Source organism: Hipposideros armiger, unplaced genomic scaffold (genome assembly GCF_001890085.2).
Source record: "Hipposideros armiger isolate ML-2016 unplaced genomic scaffold, ASM189008v1 scaffold_299, whole genome shotgun sequence".
NCBI lineage: Eukaryota > Metazoa > Chordata > Mammalia > Chiroptera > Hipposideridae > Hipposideros > Hipposideros armiger.
The window spans coordinates 1,570,447-1,594,592 of NW_017731649.1; the positions used below are offsets into that span (position 1 = coordinate 1,570,447).

At 43.2% G+C, this 24,146-nt stretch overlaps 3 protein-coding genes across 12 annotated transcripts in view; 1 reads left to right on the plus strand and 2 right to left on the minus strand.

Moving 5' to 3' along the window:
• The window catches only part of WDR27 (WD repeat domain 27), a 132,784-nt gene extending 128,968 nt beyond the window's left edge, over positions 1-3,816 (minus strand). For all 5 annotated transcript variants that reach the window (XM_019659497.1, XM_019659499.1, XM_019659495.1 and 2 more), the window contains exons 1-2: positions 3,646-3,816; positions 2,312-2,507 (exon numbers count right to left, since the gene is read on the minus strand). In XM_019659497.1, the coding sequence (XP_019515042.1) occupies positions 2,312-2,500 (189 nt within the window). In that variant the 5' untranslated portion in view covers positions 2,501-2,507; positions 3,646-3,816. The remainder of the gene's footprint in view (positions 1-2,311; positions 2,508-3,645) is intronic.
• Positions 3,817-3,976: 160 nt separating this feature from the next.
• Positions 3,977-5,179, plus strand: CUNH6orf120 (chromosome unknown C6orf120 homolog). The gene is made up of 2 exons (XM_019659476.1): positions 3,977-4,069; positions 4,356-5,179. Exon 2 carries the CDS (start codon positions 4,397-4,399, stop codon positions 4,949-4,951), a length of 555 nt encoding a protein of 184 aa, XP_019515021.1. The 5' UTR covers positions 3,977-4,069; positions 4,356-4,396; the 3' UTR covers positions 4,952-5,179.
• On the minus strand, positions 4,947-24,002 carry PHF10 (PHD finger protein 10). 6 transcript variants are annotated; one of them, XM_019659468.1, is made up of 12 exons: positions 23,414-24,000; positions 22,542-22,648; positions 19,797-19,927; positions 19,044-19,121; positions 17,272-17,405; positions 17,025-17,174; positions 16,325-16,434; positions 14,645-14,798; positions 12,485-12,640; positions 7,612-7,720; positions 7,157-7,345; positions 4,947-6,055 (listed from the first exon to the last, which is right to left on the minus strand). In XM_019659468.1, exons 1-12 carry the CDS (start codon positions 23,525-23,527, stop codon positions 5,970-5,972), a joined length of 1,518 nt encoding a protein of 505 aa, XP_019515013.1. In that variant the 5' UTR covers positions 23,528-24,000; the 3' UTR covers positions 4,947-5,969. The 6 variants fall into 6 exon arrangements, with proteins under 6 accessions (XP_019515013.1, XP_019515012.1, XP_019515014.1 ...); XM_019659467.1 differs by having other exon boundaries at positions 19,044-19,127; positions 23,414-23,997; XM_019659472.1 differs by having other exon boundaries at positions 5,858-6,055; positions 19,044-19,127; positions 23,602-23,990.
• Between the last annotated feature and the right edge of the window lie 144 nt (positions 24,003-24,146).

The following is a 24,146-nucleotide window of genomic DNA, read 5'->3' on the forward strand; positions in this document are numbered from 1 at the left end:
TTGGGCCAGTGAAGCAACGTCCTCCACAACTAGACTGAAGAACAAAAGGACAGCAACTTGTCTGTTCCCCTTCCCCCAATTCCCCAGCACTGTTCCCTTCACCCCAATACCCCAATAAAAATCTTTAAAAAAAAAGAGAGGACATGAAAATACTAAACATTTACATACTTAATAACAGAGCTTCAAAATACATGGGACAGCACTGAAGGCAGAGAAACAGACAAAGCACATTTAGTCACAGATTTCAATATGCCTCTCTCAATAACTGATAGAACAAGTGAACATCAAATCAGCAAGAATGTAGAAGACTTGAAGAAAAGCATCAACCAATCTGACCTAATTGACATTTATAAAATGAAGCACATGCAAATATTCATAGCAACTTTACTTATAATACTTAAATAAAAATACAAAAATAAGCTAAATGTCTTCCAACAGAAAGACAATTAAGCTGTAGTATATTCATACAATGGAATATTACTCAATGATAAAAAGAATGACTAATAGTTCATTTACACAACAATATAGATGTCTCAAAATAATTATTCTGAGTTGAAGTCAAACAAAAATACTGTCTGATTCCATTTACATAAAAATCTAGAAAATGCAAACTAATATAAAAGCTTATACTTAGAATACATAAAGAACTTCAAATCAATAGGAAAAAGACAGATAATCCAATAGAAAAACGGCAAGACACTGATCACATACATCATTCAATCTTTATAAAGACTGAAAAAGAGAAAATGTCCAAATGATCAATAAATGTACAAAAAGGTGTTAAACATCATTAATCGCAGGGAATTGCAAATTACAATTAAGTACCGGTCCACTCACCAATAGGGCTCAAATTAAAAGGACCAAGTGTGGGTGAGGCTGTGGACAAACTGGAGCTCTCACAGCATTTGAAGTAGCAACTGGCAAGCCACTTGGTAAGTCTTATTCTGAGCGTTGCCTACGAAACTAAATATGTGAACTCCCTACGATTCGGCAGCTACACACACGTGCACCGAAAAGCACACTAAAGAACGTGGCAGGCACGCCGCGTGTGGACTGGGTCCGGTGCGGAGCGCCCCTAGTCCCGGGAAACGGGGCGCGGCCAGAAAGGGGGCCGCCCCCTTGCCCGTCACCAACGCACGTTAGTGGGGAACCTGGCGCTAAACCATTCTTGGACAACCCGCTTCTGGGTCGGGGTTTCATGCTAGCAGAGCAGCCCCCTCGCTGCGATCTATTGAAAGTCAGCCCTCGACACAAGGGTTTGCAAAAACCAAAAATGTGGCCGGCAAAACGTGGGATCAAAACCAAAGTCCACGCCCAGCGGCAGCAGGATGGGTCAAGTGTGTCTCACCACACGACGGAGTCCTGTGCAGAGGTGGAAAGGAACATGGACGAACCTCACAGGCGTAACGGTGAAGGAAAGAAACCAGCACAAAAGAACACGTCACGCACAAGCCCACGTGTGCAAAGTGCGGACAGGAGCGCAGCCCACCTGCGGGGCCGGAGGCGAGAAGCGAGCAGTGAACGGGAGCGGGCGGGCGCCCCGCCGAGTCCGCTTTGTTATAATCACTACGATGCACACTTAACGTCAGGGTGCATTTTTCTAGGTATTTTATCGTTCACTGAAAACGTAAGAGAGATCAAGCTGGAGACCTGAACATGTATCTCTTAACTCAGGAAGCATCAAAATACAGGTTTCCCTTTATTAATGATGAACAGCTTCCATTAGCAAAGTGATTGACATTGAGATTGAAAGTTAAAGAAAATTGTCAAAGTAAATATAGTTTTGGTTCCTAAGTGCTGTAGTCACTATCCTCAAGCTTCTGAAGCCCAAAGTGAAGACAAACATTATTCAAATGCCAAAACATGTTGATAGAATTTACTGTTTCATTTTATACAATGAAACCTGTTTTTATTAAAAGTATTCAAATAATGATATTAGTCATGAAATAAGCTCTAGAATGAAGACCAATGATGTCTTTAAAACTATCAGATCCTGCAATAAACATAATACTTATTTAAATGTGCTACTATTAAAAATATAGAAAATTTCAACTTGTCTTGATTGTGTTAAGATGAACCTATTCTTGTTCACGTTCTTACTAAAGAAGTGTTTTAATAAAGTTATTCCAGACAGTTGATTTTACAAATATCAAATTGAACATGTTTCTGTTGTGCTAACATTTCCTCCCATAGTTGCTAGCTGAGTCCCCAGAGGGTAATGTTACCCAAACAGCACCAGAGAAACGGAGAGGTGACAGCAAGACCCTCTGTGTCACCTGACTTAACAAGGAACACACACAGCCTTAAACACCTGCTGAGAAGGGTCCTCCGCCGTCCAGACGCAAAGCTCATTTCCATGGAGGGGGAAAGCGCAGTGCTGCCTGCCGCACGCCAGCTGCGCGGGGGGCGTGGGCATCTTGGACTCAACCAGGAATTTTTCTATGACGATATCACCTGCACAGCCACCGTCGGTGGAGGAAATCTCCTGTGGTTCTTCCATCGTGAATCTGAAAACACAAGAACACAGAAGATGGCTACAGGTGCGGCGTTTCATGCAGACACTAGCCTGTTATCGACCGTAATGACTACTGGGATCTAACACACACACCCCAGACGTGCCTATTCAGCACGCCACCCTGCTCCCAGGAAAAAGGGAAAGAAGTCACTGAAACCCTCCACGCGCGCCCTGCACTCTGCCCGCCTCACACTTCCTCCCAGGCCCCAGAACCACCTAAAAGCTCGGACGCAGGGTTTGAATAATAAGCAGTGAGCAATGGGCCTGTCTGGTCACCATGCTGGCTGGAGAAAAACAAAATAAAAACACGCTGAACATTTTAAAGCACATTCTTCTTTAGTTCACAAACTTGCTTTGCTTATATATTTTGCCAGCACACAGCAGTGAGCTACAGGCAGAAACACAGCTAAAGGTTAGATCCACTCCCTTGGATCCCACTCTGATATGCTTTCTTCACAGGACATAACACGGCGGTCACCCTTGGGAACGGCCCAGGCTCAGGGGATGGCACACATGACACCAGACACCCCTCTCAGGACAAGCTGTTGAGACCCACTAGTGTCGTCTCCACCACTGGCCCAAAGACCAGTGTCACGACCCAACGCGACGCGACTTCTCCCGACTTCAGGCAAATCAACCCAAAGACAATAATCAGCCTGAGACCGTCCTGCCACTTTTATACGCCCGTAAGCGACTGCAAATGTAACAATCCAGCGTTTAACCCTCACATGCCAATCTCCGTTGGCGTCCTGACCAACCCACCAGTTTTGGGGCTACTTGGCTGAGTTCCATAGAAAGAGGCCCAGGGGTCAGGGCATGTGTTTAACAGTCACCCTCCATCTGCTTCCACAGACGTGATTCCGCAGGTTCTAAAACGAAACACAATGGGGAGCAACACAAAACGTGGGACTAAAATGCACCTCATCTTTCCTAGGGGAATCTCTTTCAATGGCCAACGGGCGACCCTTAACACGGTACTGAAAATTAAGAAAATAAGTCCTGAAAATAAATACAACTCCTTTTTGAAGATGCTTTTAGGAGCACTTAAAAAAGTACCACGTTCTTAAAGAGAAACAGACAACAGGCAACAGGGGAGCGGACGGCGGCCCCCAGGCGCACCTATGTCTCACCTGCGGACCCGCCCGGACTAGAGCAGCGCCCGCGAGGCGGGTGCTCAGTCGGGTGAGCGCAGGACAGGTACAGTGTCCGGAACGGGTCCCTCGGCACCACGGGCTCTCACCTGGGGGCCAGCGAGGCGGACGCCGAGTGGAGATGCGCAGCCCCAGCGCGCAGCGCCTGCGCCCCGCCCCTCCCCGTCGCCCCGGTTACGGGCTGCCGCCGCTTAGCGCCCCGCCCCTTCCACCATTCTCGCGAGAGCCCGGACACCCATCACTTCCGTGAGGCGTCCCACTTCCGGAGGCCCCTCGCGGCCGAGCCACCACCCACTTCCGGGCCCTCGCCTCACTTCCGGGCGCCGCCTCACTTCCGGCTTCCCGGCGCGGCCGCCCGGCCCTGGCCCCGGTGTTCCTGGCCCCGCGCCCCGGGGCAGCGGTGGTGAGTCCCGGGGCCGGAGACCCGGCCGCCGGCCGCTCGCGCCTCCCCGCCCCGTGTGCGGCCCCAGGCGGAGGCCCTGTCCCCGAGCCGCCCCGCGACCTCCCCCGGGCTCGGGGCCTCCCGGGCTGCCTCGCCCGCCCTCCCCGGCCCCCGAGGTCCCCGCCCTGCAGGGCGTCCACCCCGCACCCCTGCACCGGGCTCTCCCTCGCCGGAGCCTCCCGAGGGCAGCCGGGGGCGGGCCGCCGAGTGGGAGCGGGCCCCCAGCGCGCCTGTCGTTTCTCCGCAGAGCTCGCACGGATGGAGCCGCCGCGCTAGGCGCCCGCAGCCATGGCCGCCCCCTGGGCCGGCGCGCTCCTGGTCCTGGTGGCCGCGCAGGCCGCGTCCCGGGCGGCCTGCCTGGAGGAGGAGGCGGCCCCGGACGAGTGGATCCTCCTGCACGTGGTCCAGGGGCACATAGGCGCCGGGAACTACAGCTACCTGCGGCTCAACCACGAGGGGAGGATCGTGCTGCGGATGCGGAGCCTGCGGGGCGACGCCGACCTGTACGTGTCGGCCAGCACCCTGCACCCGAGCTTCGACGACTACGAGCTGCAGGCCGTCACCTGCGGCCAGGACGTGGTGCGCGTCCCCGCGCACTTCCAGCGCCCCGTGGGCATAGGCGTGTACGGGCACCCCTCGCACCGCGAGAGCGAGTTCGAGATGAAGGTGTACTACGACACGACGGCGGAGCAGCAACCGTTCGGCGCGGCCGCGTCCCCGCACGGCGCCGACGCGGGCCACCGGCACGCCCACGCGCCCGAGGCGGCCGCGCAGGAGGACGAGTCCGTGCTCTGGGCCGTCCTGATCGGCGTCCTGAAGCTGGTGCTGGAAATTCTCTTCTGACCCGGTGGCCCGAAGCTGACGGCGCGCGCGCCGCGCTGCTGCTACCTGGCTGAACGCCCCCTGCGGTTACCTTGTCTATTCTAGTTGGGGGATGGGAAGATAAAGCCATACAGTTATGTTACCTCAGTTACCCCGAAAATAGGAAATGCAGCAGACACGATATTTGTTTTCTTTTAAAGATCAAAATTCCTATAAAAGGAGTATGCACAATAAAATTTTTAAACTCCATTTTGATTAGCTTGTCAGGTGATGAAAAAGATTGCAGTCACTTAGGTTTATAGAAATCACAGAGCAGGCTTTCGTGCAGGTACAGATGAACATTGTTGGCTTTATAATTTTACTCCTTAGAGATTGTAAATGAAGTTACAATGTGGGAGCTTTGAAGAGGAGCTAAAATCAAGTCTGAAATTGAATGCTTCCTCCTCCATACTTGCGAGAGCATGGATTACAACTGCATGCCTGCCCCCCCCCCCCCCCCAGTAGGGATGACAGCTCCTGTCCAAGCAGCGTTTCCTGGCAGGCAGGTACTCCTGTGCCCGTTAACGACAGTCCTAAACCCAGCTGCACCACATCCCATCAGGTCATTCTTAGCTTGATCACCGAGGGCTACCTATTAAAATTCTTCCGTTAACTAAATAATTTTGTTACTGTACCTAAGGTAGGCTGCAAACAATATAGATTAGGAAAATGTCATGAAAATAGTAACTTGCAGGCTTACTAGAGATCTGAATACAGTTAAGTATTTCAACTTAAGTTGCCTAATAGTTCCACTGAATTTCTGAAGAGAGCCAAAGTACAAAGAGAGAAAAACCTTTTGAGAGATGGACTTCTCTGCCTGAAACTGGCTCCAAGGGTAAGAGTAATTTATAACAGAAATGAGTCAACTTGCAGATTGTAAGCACATAGTTAATTTCAAAAACAAATCTTTTATTGGCATAAAAATGAGAACGTTGTAAATAAATTGGCACCAAATAGTTCCTTTAAATGCATATTACAGTATTGAGGTCAAAAAACTATTTTATCCCTCTTTGCTGTTTTTCCCCCTTCTGCCCACTTTCCTGGGTGTTGGGGGGGCTCGCTGACAACAGTCACAAATCCAGCGACCTAGGAGAAAAATTGTTAGTTAATAACAATGAAATTAATTTACGACTGAATTTTCAACCCATTTAACTCTCCTTCCTTAACTGCCACTAATGATATTCCTCTGGGTTTGTGGTGGAAGGGCACAAGTGAGTTCCTTAATTTAAGGAGAAAAATGTAAACTTCCCTTAAGGTAATCAGTGTAATTCATGCTGTTTGAAATTCATGTGTGGGAGAGGGGCATTGGAAGAATATGCTACATGATGATAAGGACCTTTAAAAAATGATTAGAATCCTTTCTGAAAATCAAACACTATCATACTTAAAAAGTTCAATAATACAATTCCTAATTTAAAACCTGTTGCTGAGTTCGGCTTACTTTCAGCCCTTTCTCTGCTGCTCACTGGTAGCTGTGTATCTTCACAGCATCCTCTCAAGTCCTGGTGTACTATGCTGACACAGCACTTTAAAACTTAACCAAGCACTTGACAGCACAGTGATAAACTGTACTACATACTTGATCTGAATTACGACAGAACTTTAAATAATGATTTAAGTTGCTTCTGATTCCCAGGAAACAAGTTAGTTCTAGGCATATATTTTAAAAAGTGTTAGTGTTAACTATGCAAAGAAGTTCTAAAATGACACAATTACGTCTGTGATGTTTGAGTCCACTTACTGTGATTTACCCTTCAATTCTGTGTTCATTCTAAAGTTACCTGAATTGTTATGCTGCCTCAATTTATAGATCTGGTGTAGTATGTACAAAAGCAAAGCACTCATGTTAAATTTTTAAATAGATGCCATAAAATAAACTCAAGGCTTTGAACCAAATGCTGCTGTTGCTTCAGCTGTTTCAGTAGAAAACAGTGGCTCATTGCATACATTGAGCGCTACTCCCAAAACTCAGACCAGGCACTCTGACATCTCATCTGTCCTTCGGTTGGGTTAGCTAGGGATGAAAAGCAGGTGGACATGATCTGTGTGATCACAGCTTTGGCCATTTCCTGTGAACAAGGGTCTACAGGCCCTTCATGTCATTATGGTGTTTTACGCAGCCTGTTAAAAAATGCTGGGAGAGTCCCTTCACTCAAACACAACGTTCCTTCTTTTTGTAATCTTTACCTGATGGAATAGCACCAAGGCCCACACAAAAAGTATGATAACCTCTGTCACACACATCACAGAACATCATTTCTTCTTCATGGTGGGGTTGTCCACATACAATGCAAGTTTTACATTCCATACATTGCCATGGGTAGGTCTTAATCATAGAAACAAGCTCCATGGTCATATCCAGGCAAGAAGGATGGCCTAAACCAAAACCAATATTAGTAGTATTTCACACAATTTTTAACGTAATATGGCATAAAATGCTACTTTGCTTTGTGATTCTCAAGAATGGCTACAATATTTAATCACCAAAGAGAAATGAAAATACAGAGAAAAAAATGCCTTACAAATTACCCTATAATATTTCATAATTCCTTGGTTTTAAGTCTAGCTGACAACTAAAAACCATAGTTTTTGAAGCAACAAATACGGTGGTTAAAATGTTAAGAAGACATGTGGATACTTACCGCTGTTATCACATTGGGAGCAGTGTATAAGGGATTCGGCCTTGCCTTTCTTGTTGGACTCCTTACCCTTCAGACAAATTCCACATAGAGCATTTGGAATGACCTTTGGCTGGAAGGGTAGAAGAGGGCTATAAATTCATGCCAGAAGAACTTACTATGGGTTCAAAAGGAATTCTGTTGCTGTACTGCCTTTTGCTGACTTTTGGTAACTTCCTAATGAGTACCTTTTTCAAAGATGACATGAGTCTGCTTTCAACATTCGATGGCCTACTGATTAAAGCCTTACGTTTCATTTTAAAATTTTGTCAATGGCGTGCTCTCATGTTAGGATTCAATGCAGCATTCTACGCTCCCTGCATGCACAGTAAGCTCTGTATAGTGAACTAGAAGGGAAGACTAAAAACAATGTCAAACTGCACTATTAACTGCAAGAGAAAACCCAGTTTCTAAATGACCTTTATTTTAGTAAGTTAGGCTTATTCTAAAAAAAGGCTGTGTTAAGCAGCTTATAAACTGATTTTGTTGAAACATATTTTCCAAAGTTGTAAAACTAGATCTATAAAATCCAAGTTACAAAATACTTAACATTTTTAACTGAAAGATAGCTCCTGCAGACATTGTCATGTGCGTGAATGTTTGTGGAAAACCAGGCTGTGTGATTATTCCCTTTGCACATCTAATCAATTAATAAAGAGTCTACACATAGGGAAAAAGCATTCAGTATGAGATACAAAACGTAAGTTTCAGACAAAAATTATCACTTAAAAAAATACACATATTTTGAGTTTCATTCTTCATATTAACACATTGTATGCGGGCATTTTCCAGCCAAATCGCATCGTAACAAAGAGGTCTCTATACCTGAGTTAACTCCCGCGCTTTGGTATCACATTGTTTGTGGGAAACGAGTAAACTCGTCATAGCGCTTTAACTCAGGTATAGAGACCTCTGTTAGGACGCAATTTGGCCGGAAAATGCCCGCTTACAAAGTGGTATAAAAAGCGCTATGACGAGTTTACTCGTTTCCCGCAAACAATGTATTAAAATCATGCTCAATCCAATGAAAGTACTTGAGCTTTAAAACATGTGGCTACACATGAAAAAGAACAAAGAAGAAAAGGTTCACTGCACCTAAAATGACCAGCAAAGGGAGAACATGTGAACATCACAACCTTGGCCGTAATAAAATGATGCTCATTCAGGCTGGATGAATACACCTCCAGTAACAGTGGGAGAAAAGAGCAAGAGAGAAAATGGGCCGGTTACGAAATGGGGACCAGGGCAAAGTAGATATATATGTACACTGGGAGGAAAACTATTTTAAATAAAATATTATATTTCTGTTTCATTCCAACCTAGCCAAATGCATCTTCTATTTCCCTTTCCTAAGTTACTGAACCAAAGAGGAGCCTAAACGAAACTCCAACTTTGTATTTCATATTCCAGCTTTGAAATGTCTTCACTGCCACCTTCAACACCCGTTAGGCCTAAACAAGTTGTTCTAAATTCTTTAAGCTTTTTATTTTTTTAATTGTCTTTCTTTGCAAAAGATGACAGAGGCATTCAAAAATAATTTTTGGCTTATTTATTTAAAAAGTCAACCTTATACATAAATATAATAACAATAATTCTAAACAATCACAAATATCTCTACAAAATAATAAATATCATGGAAGTTAAAACATACATATAAAACTTTGCGGTTAACTATTCTACATCTCCTGTATTGTATATCTTTATACCCTGCTCCCCCAACAAAAGGATAATGTCACGTGCTCAAACCTTTGAAGTCTTGCAGTGTAGTTACCCTCTGTTGTTACTGCTACATTCTAAGCATAAGGTTCTCATTGTCTTTTTCCTATACCTCAATAAAAAATAGCTAGGAAGTGCACTTCTATGGTCCAAATTCTAGTTCAGTTGTGATCCAATCTCTAGCTGCCATAATATGCAGCAGAAAGCTACCCCTCAATTCACCAAAATTAAGAAATATCTTTTGGTTATGGTACCTGTACTAAATGTAAAAGATAAACTTATTTAATACTTGTAGTTTAAGTTAGATACTGGCATACTAAGTACTCTAATATCTTTCACTAAAGTCAAGAAAGTAACCACACAATAAATTCTAAGAGAACTCCTCATAGGAGATCCTTTACAAAAGTCAAAAGGAATAAAACACAAGGCTAGTCATTCACATTCTAGAGCAATTCAAGTTCTACAGTCATTAAAATACACATTAAACACCTATGATAAAAGGGACACCGAGAAAATGCTAGGTCTACTTCTAAGCTTAAAATCATGTTTTGTTAAACCACTTAAAATTTTTCTTACCCAACAGTCTTCATCTTGATGAAAAGAAGAAGAGACGGGTGGAGAGGTAGAGGAAAGGGAGGGGGCTGGGTTGGGGGAAGAAAGAGCGAGAAAAGGAGAGAGGGAGGGGGAGAGAGAGAACGAACGCGCGAGCACTTTCCAGCATGTTCTGTGATGGTGCCACGACTCAGCATAAAACACACTTTGCTCACTCAAGTACTCTGAGCTCTCCGAGAAGCCACACTGTTCACACCCAGAACTTTCCACAGCGGGCGCCCATCGCTGGCTGGGACACCAGTTTCTCAGTGCACTGTGGGGTTGCTGGAGGACGAAGGGCAGTGTGCAGCTCCCCTGAAGGTGAATGGGACATAACCCCATGGATGTCTGATGGCAACAGTCAATTCCACTAATAACCGCAACAACATCCAAGTGCCACGACTGACAAGAAAATTAAAATCCTCATCCTAATAGTTCTCAGCATCTCAAATAAAAGGCTCACAACACACGTACTTTCCTGCTTGAAAAATAACCGAAGTGAGACTTTCCACGGTAGCACTGATATAGTATAGATTCTAATTATACACTCGTAACGTAGGCCTGAACCCTAAAAAGTACGCTTTAGCTCCAGGTTAATGTAACCTAAACAATACTGTCCTACAGACTAAGGGCAAGCACTAGTCAATCTTACGAAGCAAGACATCAGACACATTATTACTTTTCTCAACTCCCTTATTTTAAAACAGATATATATATATATGACCTTCAGCGTGAAGTATCCTTATTTAGGCACATCTTGGCTTATTAATACTTTTCGTAGAGAGGTTAACTTCTAATAAACAGGTTCACATTAATGCAGTAAATCTAAATACTGGCTGTTCCAAACTTTGAACTACCTGAAACATTTTTAGTCCCTAAAGTACTAACCATGTTTAGTACAGGAGATTATAAGCTGTGGACTCTGCATATTGGACCCCTGGAAGCACTACCAACTGAGGTTAATCTGTAGGCTTCCTCTGCAGTAAATCAATGGCGGTGCTGAATAGTTCGTTTCCAGCCTCTGTTAAAACATCTGTTCCAACATTCTCTTTTTTCACCCATGATTAGCGAGCGTGGTCTTGTCTGCAAGGTCTGAACACCCAGTGTGCTTGCTCTGAGCTGCCACTCCCATCTGAAGCTCTTATGGGACCAGCAGCATGCTGTGTAGCACACACACCAGGCTAACTTTCCAAAATTTCACCTTTGGAGTTCATTTGCTTTTAATCATTAAGAATTAATTTCATCTTCAGTTTAAAAACACTAGATAAGCTACGTATGTGAAAACAAGTACAGGAACGCCACGCCACCTGCTGTCACACCCCTGCAGGACACCCCACCCTCGCTGAATGAAACTTAGGAACTTCCTGCGCTAGGCTGAAAAACAGGCCTTGTTAGGTTGATTACGTAAAGGCATTTTCTAATTAAACATGGAATCACTAATTGAAGTCAGCTTTTACTTCAAGAAAAGAAAGGTGAACAAAGTGATGGAAGAACTCTGGCTGGGTTGAAGGGAAGTCCACAAACCGCTGACTTGACCCCGCCCTTCAGGACCATCCCCCACAAGCCCAATTCTGCTCCAGGGACGTGCTTACAACGCTACTCCGCAAAACAGAGTGACCACCTTGCTCACACGTTCCTGCAAAACACCATCATGGCCACAACAGAAAGCATATTCAGATACATTCCAGATGCAAAAAACTGTATTTTTACCATTACCATCCAAACATCAAACTGCGCACTAGTTCCACTCCTTTTATGATACTCCTAAATCTCCGTAGACAAATCACCTAACCCTCTGAAGGGGAAGAGGCAGACATCAGGAGGAAATAATAAAAATAATAATATTGCTGACAGCATACTGCCTTACTCTGAGAACAACCAGATTAAAAAATTAACACGTATATTTGAGCTAAATTACCTAATGAAATAATGTTTAAATCCTTGTCATAGAATTATATAGGCTATTTGCCAAGGTTAGACTAAAAATCACCACAATATCAATAAAAAGCTTTCCTATTTTCTATCAGAGTTAGCGGAATTTGGCAAATGGACAATAATCCGTAGATTAAACCCAGGTCTCTCTTACTGAAAGGCACTGCAAAAGCACAGCCAAGTCTACAGCACACCCAGCCTGCCTCACAGCTTGACCTTTCAGCTCTAAACACTAGGATATTTCAAATGTCAGGGAAGTATGACCGGTACTCAAGGAAACAAAGTATAAAGCTCCACCTATAAAATAATTTTTTAAAAACCCATACTTGCCTGGTTATTCGTCAAAAGAAAAAAAAAAGATTCTCTTGTAAATTGTACATATACGGAAAACAGAAGCTAAACCATAGCCGAGAGTGAGAGAAAAGCCACCAGGAGGATAAAGCACAGCAGAAGGAAGCTGACAGGGGCACACACCACAGGAGAACAGCTAAGGAGACGCAGCAGGAGAAGCTCCACAACTGTGAAATTCAAAGTTAAAATATTTCAGGGAGAGAGGCTGGTCAGGAGGGAAGCTGAGTCAGGGGCTTTTTTCTTCTACCTTGTACCCAGGAACTGACTTGGACAGTACAGAGCGTTTGGGCGCATCTTTTCTTGGAGTAGCAGCTTTGTCCCTGGATCTCTGTCTTCCCGGGAAAGACTCATCCTGGCTGTCGGGAAGGCCTTCCCCCTCGGACACGTTGCCAGAGGAGCTGTCCTGGAGATCAAAGGCACAAAGACATCCCTTGGAACTCACACAGATCTGAGTCTGAATTCTGAAAACTGCAGAAAATATTCCAAAAAAGCTTTAACATTCCATCAACTTAAAAAGATAATTCTAAGTATAAGAAAATGGTTTCCAGGGGCAACTGGTGTGCGTCCTATCAAACTCATGTCCTGTCTGTATCACAGCACGGCACCTGGTCCTGGGCCGAGGCATCGGCTGTGCCTCGGCATCTGGCTGTGCCACAGGGGGCTTATTTGTCTAAGAAATGGGCTGTTTTAAATAAGCGTGGGTGTTTGGATCGAGTAACAGTCATTAGAAACGTTCTTCAAGCACACACCTTGTTTTCATGATGTTCTTCAGCTGCGCAGGGGCCAAGAGCACCGAGTACTTACAACGGAGTCTGACGTGTTTTAGATGTTCGCAGCTTAGCAGTCCAATATCTAATCACTTAATTCACTTTTTAATTTAAAATTTTCTAATTAAAATATAAATGTTCCTTTCACATAAATTATGAAAATTATAAATGAAAAAATTAGGTGATCCATAACCACCCTGATAAACATCCTGAGACAACTACTGGGAACATGAGTGTTCCTCCTTTTTTCTTTTTTCCAGGTGGATGTTTGTACACACACAGAGAGGGCCCGGCTCACACACTCATACACACCCCACCGACGCGTCCTTCAGGTTTTAAACCACAAACTGGACCACATCACATGCATGTGTGAATGTATGGTTTAACGGTCTTTCACGTGCTGTATGCATTTTATCGTATCGCTGAGTATTCTCTGAACTGCCTATCTGCCACGTAAGCAGAATATCTAGCTCACTGTGGACATTACATTTCTAACTTCCACAATGAGAAATACTTTTTGTCTGATTAAATTTTGTCAGCACCTGATTAGGTCATTTAGATTGATTCGCCTAGCATATTTGCTAGATCAAATTCTGTGCAAGTTATAAATCTTGGTACATATTGTCAAATGCTCTGCCGCAATGTTGGATTAATTTGTACTCCTACCAGCAGTGTGGGAGAAAGTCAACTTCATCACACCCTCTTTTACCATATGACAGGACAAAAGTGGTATCATCACTTTAATAATTGAACAGCACCTTATTTTATGCAATGTGCATCACTAAACAGTGTGAGAAGCCAGCGGTGACAAAGCAGCCCATTTAACGGCAGCACATTGTCAGGCTCAGACAGGCCGTAGTGAAAAGCCCACAAATGGCCAGTCGCTTACTATGCCATGCTAAATAAAATCAAAACCCTGTGCCATCAAGTTTCTGTTCTTCTTCACTTCCACAGAGCACACCAACCTCTGCAGTCTTGCAATTGCATTTTGCTACCAAAAAAACAGTCATACAGGAAAACCTAGTAGTATGACATATTAGTAACTATAATATGTTCCTATAGGAAGCCTAAAATTATAAATTAAGCAACAGGAACACAAGCTAATGTGTTACCCAAAGCAAGGTAGTTACATATAAGGCTGTATTAATATTTACTAAGAAACAGGCTGTTTTAAATAAGCATGGGTGTTTGGATCAAGTAACAGTTATTAGATACGTTCTTCAAGCACACACCTTGTTTTTATGACATTCAGCTGCGCAGGGGCCAAAAGCACCAAGCACTTACAACAGCGTCTGACACATGTATTGTAGGTGTTCAAAGCTTAGCTGATGTGCTCCCCAAAGCCAGGTAGTTAAGTATAAGGTTGTATTTATACTTACTAAGTTTGCTAGCCTTGCCCAAGCTGCTTATAATAAGTACAAAGGGGCAACCGGACACATAAATGTCCCAAAGGCCATGTACAGCTTGTCTGTGTCAATGCACATAAGAAATAACTTTTCCTGATGAAACCTTTTGGGAAATTACATGCAACTGTCCTTTTTCAAAAAGAGGGTGGTGACCCAAGTTCAATTTAACATCCCAGGAAAGCATTTAGCACAGAAGAAAAGGCGATGCCTCCTCCTGAAGATCAGCCTCCTTACCGAAGTGCCTTTGTTTCTCCTTCTCTCATCACCTCGACCGTCGTCAGCATCATCTGAGTCACCATCACTGTCGAGTGCAGGGAGCTCGGGGTCCAGTGGGGGCTCGTAAAGTGCCGTGTTCAATGGCAGATACCGCAGCTCATCCGGGGAGTACCTGAAGTTCAGAAAGACAATTTAGTTTTCCGTTATTGTTTTCTATGAGTGGACTAATCTTGGAGCTACGAAGAGAGCCTTAATGTTTTCAATTAACCTCAATTACTTTTGAAAAGTGATTAGAGGTAATAAACAACTTTTAATTTAGATATCAAGTAGGGATAAGTAATAAATAAAAAGCCCAAACATTTTTTCCCCAGACTAAGAGTGTAAATATGCATTTGATTCTTATTATCAAAAGATAGTATCTCTCTCCTTTATCCTCAACCCCCAAAATTAAAATGTCAGCAGACCAGGGCAGAACTGTGGCAACTGAGAATCCTGCACAAGATCCAAGCTGGCTGGTCACACCCCCTCCTCCACTTTCCTAAGTGGCCCGGCTTGTGTGTGCTGTCACTGCTTCCCATGGAAAACGGGTACAATGATAAGAGGCTACCTCACAGAACGAACATGAGGCTTAACTAAACTGACGCACGTAAGTCGCAGCAATGCCTGGCACATTATTTAAGAAGCAAAATTTCCAGTAACACATTATTTTAAACCCATTTGTGAATCACGTATTCTAACAAATTTAATCATATCTCATCTGAAACTAGGGCTTGGCACCCCCCCGCCCCCGCCCCCCGGGAACAGGCAGCACACAGCCACTGACCATGCTGGTGCCGCCGTCACCCACAGAGGCGTGCGCCTCCTTCACACGCAGACATCGCTCGTGCCGTCACTCAGGAGCACACGCTGGGTCAGCAGCTCCCTCAGTTGAGACATCAGACCCAAAGCAAAGGGGTCGGTACACTGACATATCATTTCTAATAATTTGCTGACCCCAAAATAACAAAATTACCATTTTCTAGCCTATGGATTAAATTTGACTTTCAAACAGTATCACCCTCGAGTCTATTTTCAATACCATTCTCTAAAGAATATTCTCTAGCAGAAAACGAACACAGGTTTAAAGCTGCGACTCTGAAACAAAGTGACACTCTCAGTGCTGTTTTCAGTCCCACCCAGGTTGGACCTAAGAGACACGCAGCATCAGCCAAGCCACGGCGGTGACGGGGCTGTAGCGACCGGGTGGCCACACTGGCCCTCGCAGCCCCTCTGCCCCGTCCTCGTGCTCTCCGTAGGCCATACCAGTGCTTCTCAGTATTGGGTTGGCGTCTGTGAAAACGCAGACCCGAGTCTGCAGGTCTGGGGCTGTGCCTGCGAGTCTGCACTTCCAATGAGCTCCTAAGTGACACCAGTGCCGCTGGGCCATGGCCCGTATGAGGATGGAGGGGCCTCTAGTGCATGTCCACAGAAGCAGCGAGCGGGCGGGGAGGCAGGCAGCCCAGGCTGCACCGGGGGGTGTCCACGTTCCAGCTGAAGGGAGCTCTTCACCACAGAACCATGGAAGGCAGCATGTGGACACAAGTCTCAGGCAACACTTGTGGTGAAACTTACAGCGCTACAGGCTTTCAGGAGCCAGCCCGAGGCTCGGAAGTCCCTCCCCAAAAGCCAATGCCAGTGGTGAGTGAAAGCCCTGAATACCTTTTGTAATATTCCTGGAACTGTCCGGGGATGAGGGCCACCGGGTAGGAACTGACCTTGGTCCGTTCTGTCGGTAATACTTTGTACTTCCCTTGAGGCACCTGGATAACCTGGGTGAGCACAAAAAGAAACACAAAACTGATTCCATGCTAGGAAAACAGTCCCACCACGTTCCTCCCCTAAAAAGCTGAGCTAGAAGAGACGTTAGGAGCTGGAACCCAACAGGACAGCCGGTGTTGCCTGTTCTACAGGTCGAGTTTTGTCCGGCTCTTCCCTAAGGTCACAGCTAAGGAAAGACAGTTTGTCTCTCAGCAATGTGACCTGCGCAACTTCTAAAACCTCTGTAGCTCAACATCCTTATCCATGAAATGGAAATAACACTAGTTTTACATTCGCATGGTAACTGAGAGAATTAAGTAAATTAATTTGGAAATCTCTTACAACAACCCTCAGGGCACACAGCAAGTACAACACATAGCTATCAGTCTTATTCAGTAGAACACACGCCACAGCGCAAAGGAGACAGACACACACACACACACACACACACACACACGAACTGAGTATCATCAGGCCATCATTAAAAATGGTATCCTGAGTTCTGGGGAAGAAAAGGACATGTGGCCAATACAGAAAGGGACAATGACAAAGGACTCTGCACCAACAAGCAATGAGTGGGGTTTGGACAAAGTGTTCCTACGTGTGTCTGTAAGTCAAAGTAAGCTCTTCTTTCTTCCATACGTTCCCGGTTTAAGTTGCTGTTAAATTCAGCTGCTTTTTTGGCAGCTTTCTTAATGTACTCAGGCACTTTGCTGGCTTCCACTTTCTGTGTATTCTGTTGCTGCATTTGCTGAAATAAACATATTACAGATGGAAGTCACATTTAACTTTACAAAATGTCATTTTCCCCAAACCAAATAAAAGATGCTAGTCATCTCCATACTTACAGAATACTCTTTATAATGATCTGTAATTCGTTGGCGTTCTTTTTCTTGTAGAATAACAGAATATTCTGCATGTTTGGCTGGATATTCTTTAATCATTAAATCAATCACTTCATCACTGCGCAATGCTGTTAAACCTATTTTGGACAAAAAAGGTAAAGAAAATCAATTAAGGCTAAGTGAACAGAACCGTTTTTCAAAAAGTGCTTTTTCTTCAGATCACTCTACATTTAAAAGGTTTTCCAATAGTCAAAGCAAAATATTTGAAAAGAATAAAAAAACAGCATTCATAATATAGTCAAACAATTAAAAAGAAATCGATTACCAAGGTTGCAAAGCCAAAGAAATCAATTTCTCAACCAAATGTTTAAGATTCTACGTACTATAAACATGTATCCATGTATTAGAAACTGCTAACTAATGATGTCTACTAACTAGTGACAATAACAGTATATTGGATAAGAGAAACGAAGAACTTTTCAATATATTACAGTTCTTAGTCTTCAAATTTGATAAACTAGAAATATTATAAACAGTCAATTAAAATGTCACCAAAAGCATCAGCACACACACACACAAGTCACTCAGGCAATTTTCAAAACTCATAGTATCAGATATAACAACTACTGAGATGAATTCCCATGCTTTTATATTTAAAAGTAGCCATATTGAAATGTTTATGAAAGGAAAATTACAAATAAAGCATGGAGATAATTATACAGAACTAAAAATTGGGCAAAACTTGCCTTTTAAGAGATAAGAACTGTCAACTGATGGTCATTGGTGCCAATTCAACACCAACAGGAATCCCCAACTTGGGGTGCAGTGAAGAGGGAAAGTGCTCAGTGCAAACAGCTCAATTGTGATACAGCACAGCTGTGGAACAGCTCAACTATGAAGCAGCACAGCCATGGGGTGGCCCTGGGACCAGGCCCCTCTCCGGCTAAACAGCTCTGCTCTGCTCCACCTGCTCCAGTCGGTGAGCAGCCCTCACCTGGGAAACAGTCTTACAGTGTGATATTAAGGGAACGTGCACTCTACCAACTACTGGGGAAGTGACTTATATAGATGGAAGTCCCCGCCCCAGTCCCTGACTGGTCTGTCCTCATGCAAATGAGGACTCCAAATCCTCACTGTTTGATTGGTCCAAAAGTCACTGTCCTGATTAGCCAGCTCTGATTGGTCAGTTAAGATACTGATGGAGAATATAGCTGTGCAGCTCCAACTGGACAGAGAATGCCTCAGTTCTAACAGTTGAAATACTAACCCAGGAACTCCTTTATGAGGGCTGGTTCAGAGAGCAGGAACACAGTGCAGGCAGGCAGTTCGGTGTGTGTGTGGGGTGCGGGGAGCCAACTTAATGCAGGCTTCTCCCTGAAGTGCAGTTTGCAGGAGCGGGAGAAGACTGTTTAGAAACAGTGCTAGGCTCTGTTGTTAAATTTGAGCCCAGTTAGCCCCCAGGAGTCCTTCTTGGTAGGTATCTTCTTCCTCAGGTTCCACAACCAATAGTTTTAAAAAGTACTATACACATTCAGCACACAAAACACACACACTTAGACACTTCTGTGAAAGTTATATAGGAAACAATATTGTTATAAAATATACCATTCTCCTTTGTATCTTAACAATAATAAAAAATGAAGTAAACAATTTAGCATTTAAATAATTCAATCTACTTTATTAATTTTGTAAAATATTTTAGGAAAGGAAATAAATGTTCATCCAATATCTTATAAATGTTAGCTTTCAAAATTCACATTAAAAGCTTTCATTACCTAGAGTGCACTGAGTTTCTGTAATTACATTTAACTCTCTCAGGTAGAGTTTCTCCTTATGAGACAAATCTCGTCGCTCTAAATCTCCAAAAAAAAAAAAAAGGACTATTAAAAATAGTCTTTTGCATCTGTAACATTTATGCATTTGTAGAACCTTTAAAAGCTTAAAAAATGGTTTTAAATTATTAAAGTTAAAATAGGCTACACAAAAATTCTCACAAATTCAAGAAATAAATTTAAAATAAAACTGAAGAGAGAATCCAAAACTAGAAGTTAACATAACTAATTTATATTAAAATAGCTGATGAAGTATAGCATTTCTCAAATTCTGATATGGCTTAAATAGCTACCTCCATTCCAAAGGTTGAGGAGGAACAGTAAAGAATCAAAGTTGTTGGTTCATGTAGCTACAAAATGATTTTTTTCTAAAATTTTTCCCAGGAACTGTATCTTCCTCATTGTCTTTTCAAATCAATTTATAAGACAAAAGAGCAAATTAATATTAGAGACAGATGCTGGATGATAGGAGTAAATGAAAATCAAGGGACAGAAGGATATAAAATATATCATATTGGGTTGTCGGAGAAGTCACGAGGCATTTTTATAACGAAAAACAGAAAACATACGTCATGACTTTTCCGACAACCAATAAATAATCCCAACTCAAATATTCATTGGTCGACAACCTATGAAAAAGAATCACTATGAGTTAAAAGTTCGACGTCATCTGTTACACGAACCAAGACTGAATACCTGGGTATTTCCGTTTAAAGGAGGTCACGCCCAGATATTCGCTGACTTGCTCTTGCAGCATATAGTACTCTCCTGTTTCATCGGGCGGCCATTTGTACTCGATCAAATTTTCTGCTGGGTAGTAGCTAAAGCTAAGCACAGAAATATATGTTATGCCTTAGATGCAGCTTCTATTAAATTTTAATCATTTTTATTTTTAAGAATGTTTATTTTTAAGAATTTATTTTTGAGGATGTTTATTTTTAAGGACTTTGAAAAACTATTTTAATTACTTAAATTCTCAGTATTCTATGACCTGCAATACAAAAAAAAGTCCCATGATTTCATGTGTTAACAAAGGAAATTACAAAACAGATAGAGGGAAAAGAAACCATCTGGAATGCCAAAACAAAAAAGTACATGGAAATAACATTTTTCTATGTACCACAAAGAACCAACACTCACAACAATTGTTAAGAACAAAGGCATTTTTTTAGCTTAAGATGCCTTTAAGGCCCAAATGGGGTGGTGACACCAGTTCCAAATTCTTTCTTCTCGGCGAAACACCCATAGCCACTAGTTCATTCAACCAAGGCTTAAAGTTATCAACTTGTTTTCCATCTGCTGTTCAGTAAATCACGCAAAGCTGAGAAAGCAGAACTCTAAAAACCTATTTCCCAATGAATTGAACTATAAACCGTTATTATTTGTTGACAGACTCCATTAACCCAGAAGCTAAGAATGGACCCAGTTTGATGGTGCCAGTGCATTACAGATCAATCCCACTCCTGAACAGCAAAGACTACAGACTTCTGGACCTGGATCAATCCAACCTCTAAATTTCATCAATGGATAATAGAGGCAGGAATGTGACGCTATTTCATGCACCTAAACAATTTAAAGTAACGAACAAAAAGAACTGTTTTCTCAAAAATGATACTGGCAAATTGGATATTGAAATGCAAAGGTAGGAAACTGGACCCTTAACTCACATAACATATAAAAATTCATTCAATGGTCAGCCGAGTGGCGTGTTGGTTAGGAGTTGGCTTGGGACGCCAGCTCTGAGCAGCAGGGCCCCGGTTCGGGTCCCACATGGGCCAGTGACGCTGCACCCTCTACAGCTAAGATAGTCAACAACAGCTCGACCTGGAGCTGGGCTGCAGTGGGGTTGGCCAGCAGCGGGCGTAAGCTTTCGTGAGCTGCCGTGAGCCGCTGTGAGTGACTGTCCAATGATCTGCAAGTGAATGCCTCTCCCAGGAAGAGCACAGTGATAATATCAACATGGGCCAGTGAAGCAACATCCTCCACAATTAGACTGAAGAACAAAAGGACAGCAACTTATCTGTTCCCCTACCCCGATTCCCCAGCGCTGTTCCCTCCCCAATTCCCCCAATAAAATCTTTTAAAAAAAAAAAATTGATTCAAAAATTTAATTCAAAAATGGATCAATGACCTAAATATAAGAACTAAAACTAGAAAACTCTTAGAAGAAAAAATTGGTAAATTTTCACAATCTCAAATTTGGAAATGGATTCTAGAAATGAAACCAAAAGCATTAGCAACAACAAAATAGATAAGGCATTCTGCAAAATTAAAAAATTTGTGCATCAAAAGACATTATCAACAGAGTAAAAAGACAACCTGTACAATGGAAGAAAATATTTGCAAATCATATATCTGATAAGAGATTAATGTCCAGAATATATAAAAAACTCCTACAACTAAACAACAACAAAAAAACCAATTTAAAAATGGGCAAAAAACTTGCATAGATGTTTCTCCAAAGACATACAATGGCCAATAAGAACATGAAAAGATGCTCAAAATCATTAGTCACTATGGAAGTTCAAATCAAAATCACGAGATATTATTTCATACCTTTACAATGGCTATTATCATACACACACACACAGAGAAAATAACAAACTGCTAAGGATGGGAAGCAATTGGAAACTCTGTGCATTGCTGGTGGGAATATAAAACGGTGCATCGACTGTGGAAAACAAAATTACCATATAATCCAGCTATTCTACTCCTAGGTATATATATCCAAAGGGAATAGGATACGGATTCTGAACAGATATGTATATACCAACATTCACAGCAGCATGATTCACAATATCCAAAAGATGGAAACCACCCAAGTGTCCATCAACAAATGGATAAACAAATGTACATCCATACAATGGAGTATAACTCAGCCTTAAAGAGAAAGAAAATTCTAACACATGCTACAACATGGATGAGCTTTGAAGAAATTACGCTAACTGGAATGAGCCAGACACAAAATGACAAACATTGTATGACTCCACTTATACAAGATACCTAGAATAGGCAAATTCATAATGACACAGTAAAGTGGTGATTGCCAGGGTCTGGGGGAAGGGGGAAATGGGAATTTTTAGTGCTTAATGGTTGTGTAGTTTCTGTTTTCAGTAGTGACAAAGTTTTGGAAATGGATGGTGGTGATAGTCATACAACATTATGAATGTAATTAATGCCACTGAACTACACACTTAAAAATAGTTAAAATGGTGAATTTTATGCATTTTTTTACCAAAATTAAAAAAATAAAAACAAAAAACATTTAACTGCACAGAGAGCAAAAGCAACTTTGGCGTCACACTGTAAAACACGACAAACAAATATTCTACAATTTTCGATAACTGCCTTTACCAGGGCTGGGGCGAGAGGAGTGGAGAGCTAATACAGAGAAGAGAAACATACCACAAAAAATGTTATTAAGCAATAAAATGACAGTACCCCAGATCTTGACTTGAAGTTTCACAACTCCTAGAGCTATCTCCTGAGCCCATTCGCCTCCTTTTGGATGGCTGGGTCCCATCATTTGAATTATCTTCGTTATCATCCTACACATTAAAAGGATTCAAAAAAATAATGAGAATGATTAATAAGTGAAGAACGAATGTATCTTCTCAGACTTGCTAAAAGGCTCACTTAAAGGCTTTCTAACGACAACTGGTTATATAAATGTTAACTTTCCATTATAATTAAAAGGGGGCCAAGAACTGGGCATGGGCAAGGCCTGGAAAAAACTAAAAACTGATCTTCAAATCAAAGTAAAAAAAATTCAATTAACCTGTAAGTCGAAATCTACTTTTGCTTTCTCAATTACGAAGGTTAAAATGCCTCCTGGTTTAAACAAACAAAATTGCTGCAACTCTAAAATCAGAGCAAACCCTCTTACATCAGGTAAGAACAAAATATATGGATCTTTTCCTGTTTCACTTGGCTCATACCTGGTTTATACTAACTGGCTATTTAGGCACTGATTTCCCTGTGAAAAGACATACAAGGACTAAAAACAGGTTGCCAATCTTGTTCATTTTTTTTCTTACATTTCAAAAACTTAGCAAAAATATACCGTAATAAGAGTCATCAATCTATATAGCAACACCCTCCCCCAAAAAAAAGGAAAGGTTTAAAAAATTTTAAGTGACATTATCCATTATGTGACAATAACATCAGGGCTGTAACTTGGACCATTACATTAAGGAAATGAATGAAGTATCAAATGTTAGGAAATTGATATATTTACATATTAGCTAAGGCTTAATGAATAGAAGGCTTACATTTTTTTTAATCAAAGTAATGTAGCTTTCTAAGACTCATACAATTTTGTTAAACACCGTGGTCCTCTTGCTACGTACTAAAATAAAAGCAAAGCGCTCGGGCAGGAGGCCAGAGGCAGTCAGCGAGGCCCGCCGGCCAGCGAGCGCAGCGGCCATCCTCGCCCGCAAAACTCAGAGGGGCGCCTGTGTGGCCTAACGCGGGATTAAACCAGTTACTACACAGGACGCACTTAAGAGCAAGGTCCAGAAAATAAAAGTAAGAGCCCGATAACGGTTAGTTAACATGATGATGGTGACAACTCAGAAGTCTCCGATGGCCCCGCTGTTAGGAACGGACTCCGACTCGATCCCACCCAGTAACGTGCGCAGAATCCTCCCCTTTCCGACGCTTATGAAACGAGCGCCGCGCTCCTACGGCCGCGGCCGGCTGGTCCCGGGACGGAGCGCGGGGTAAACGCTCCGCCAACATGTCCGTTCGGCGGCGCGCACCGCACGGCGCACGTCAGCGCCGGCGCTTCCGGCGTCGCGCCTCTGCGCCCCGGGCACCACGTGTTGCTCTGACTTGCTCGGGGCGCTCGTGTTTCGCGCCCGTCTAAGTGCCTCTCCCCGGGGAAAGCGGAGGCCGCCGCCTGCGCGGCTGGACGTCCGCGCCCGTGTCTCCGCGTCAGCGCCGCGGGCGGGCGGCTGCGGGCCGGGCCTCGTCCCCACCGAGGGGCCTGTGCGCGCCGGGCCGGGAAGGGGCGGGTCCGCCGCGGGCGGGCGGCCACTGTCCCCC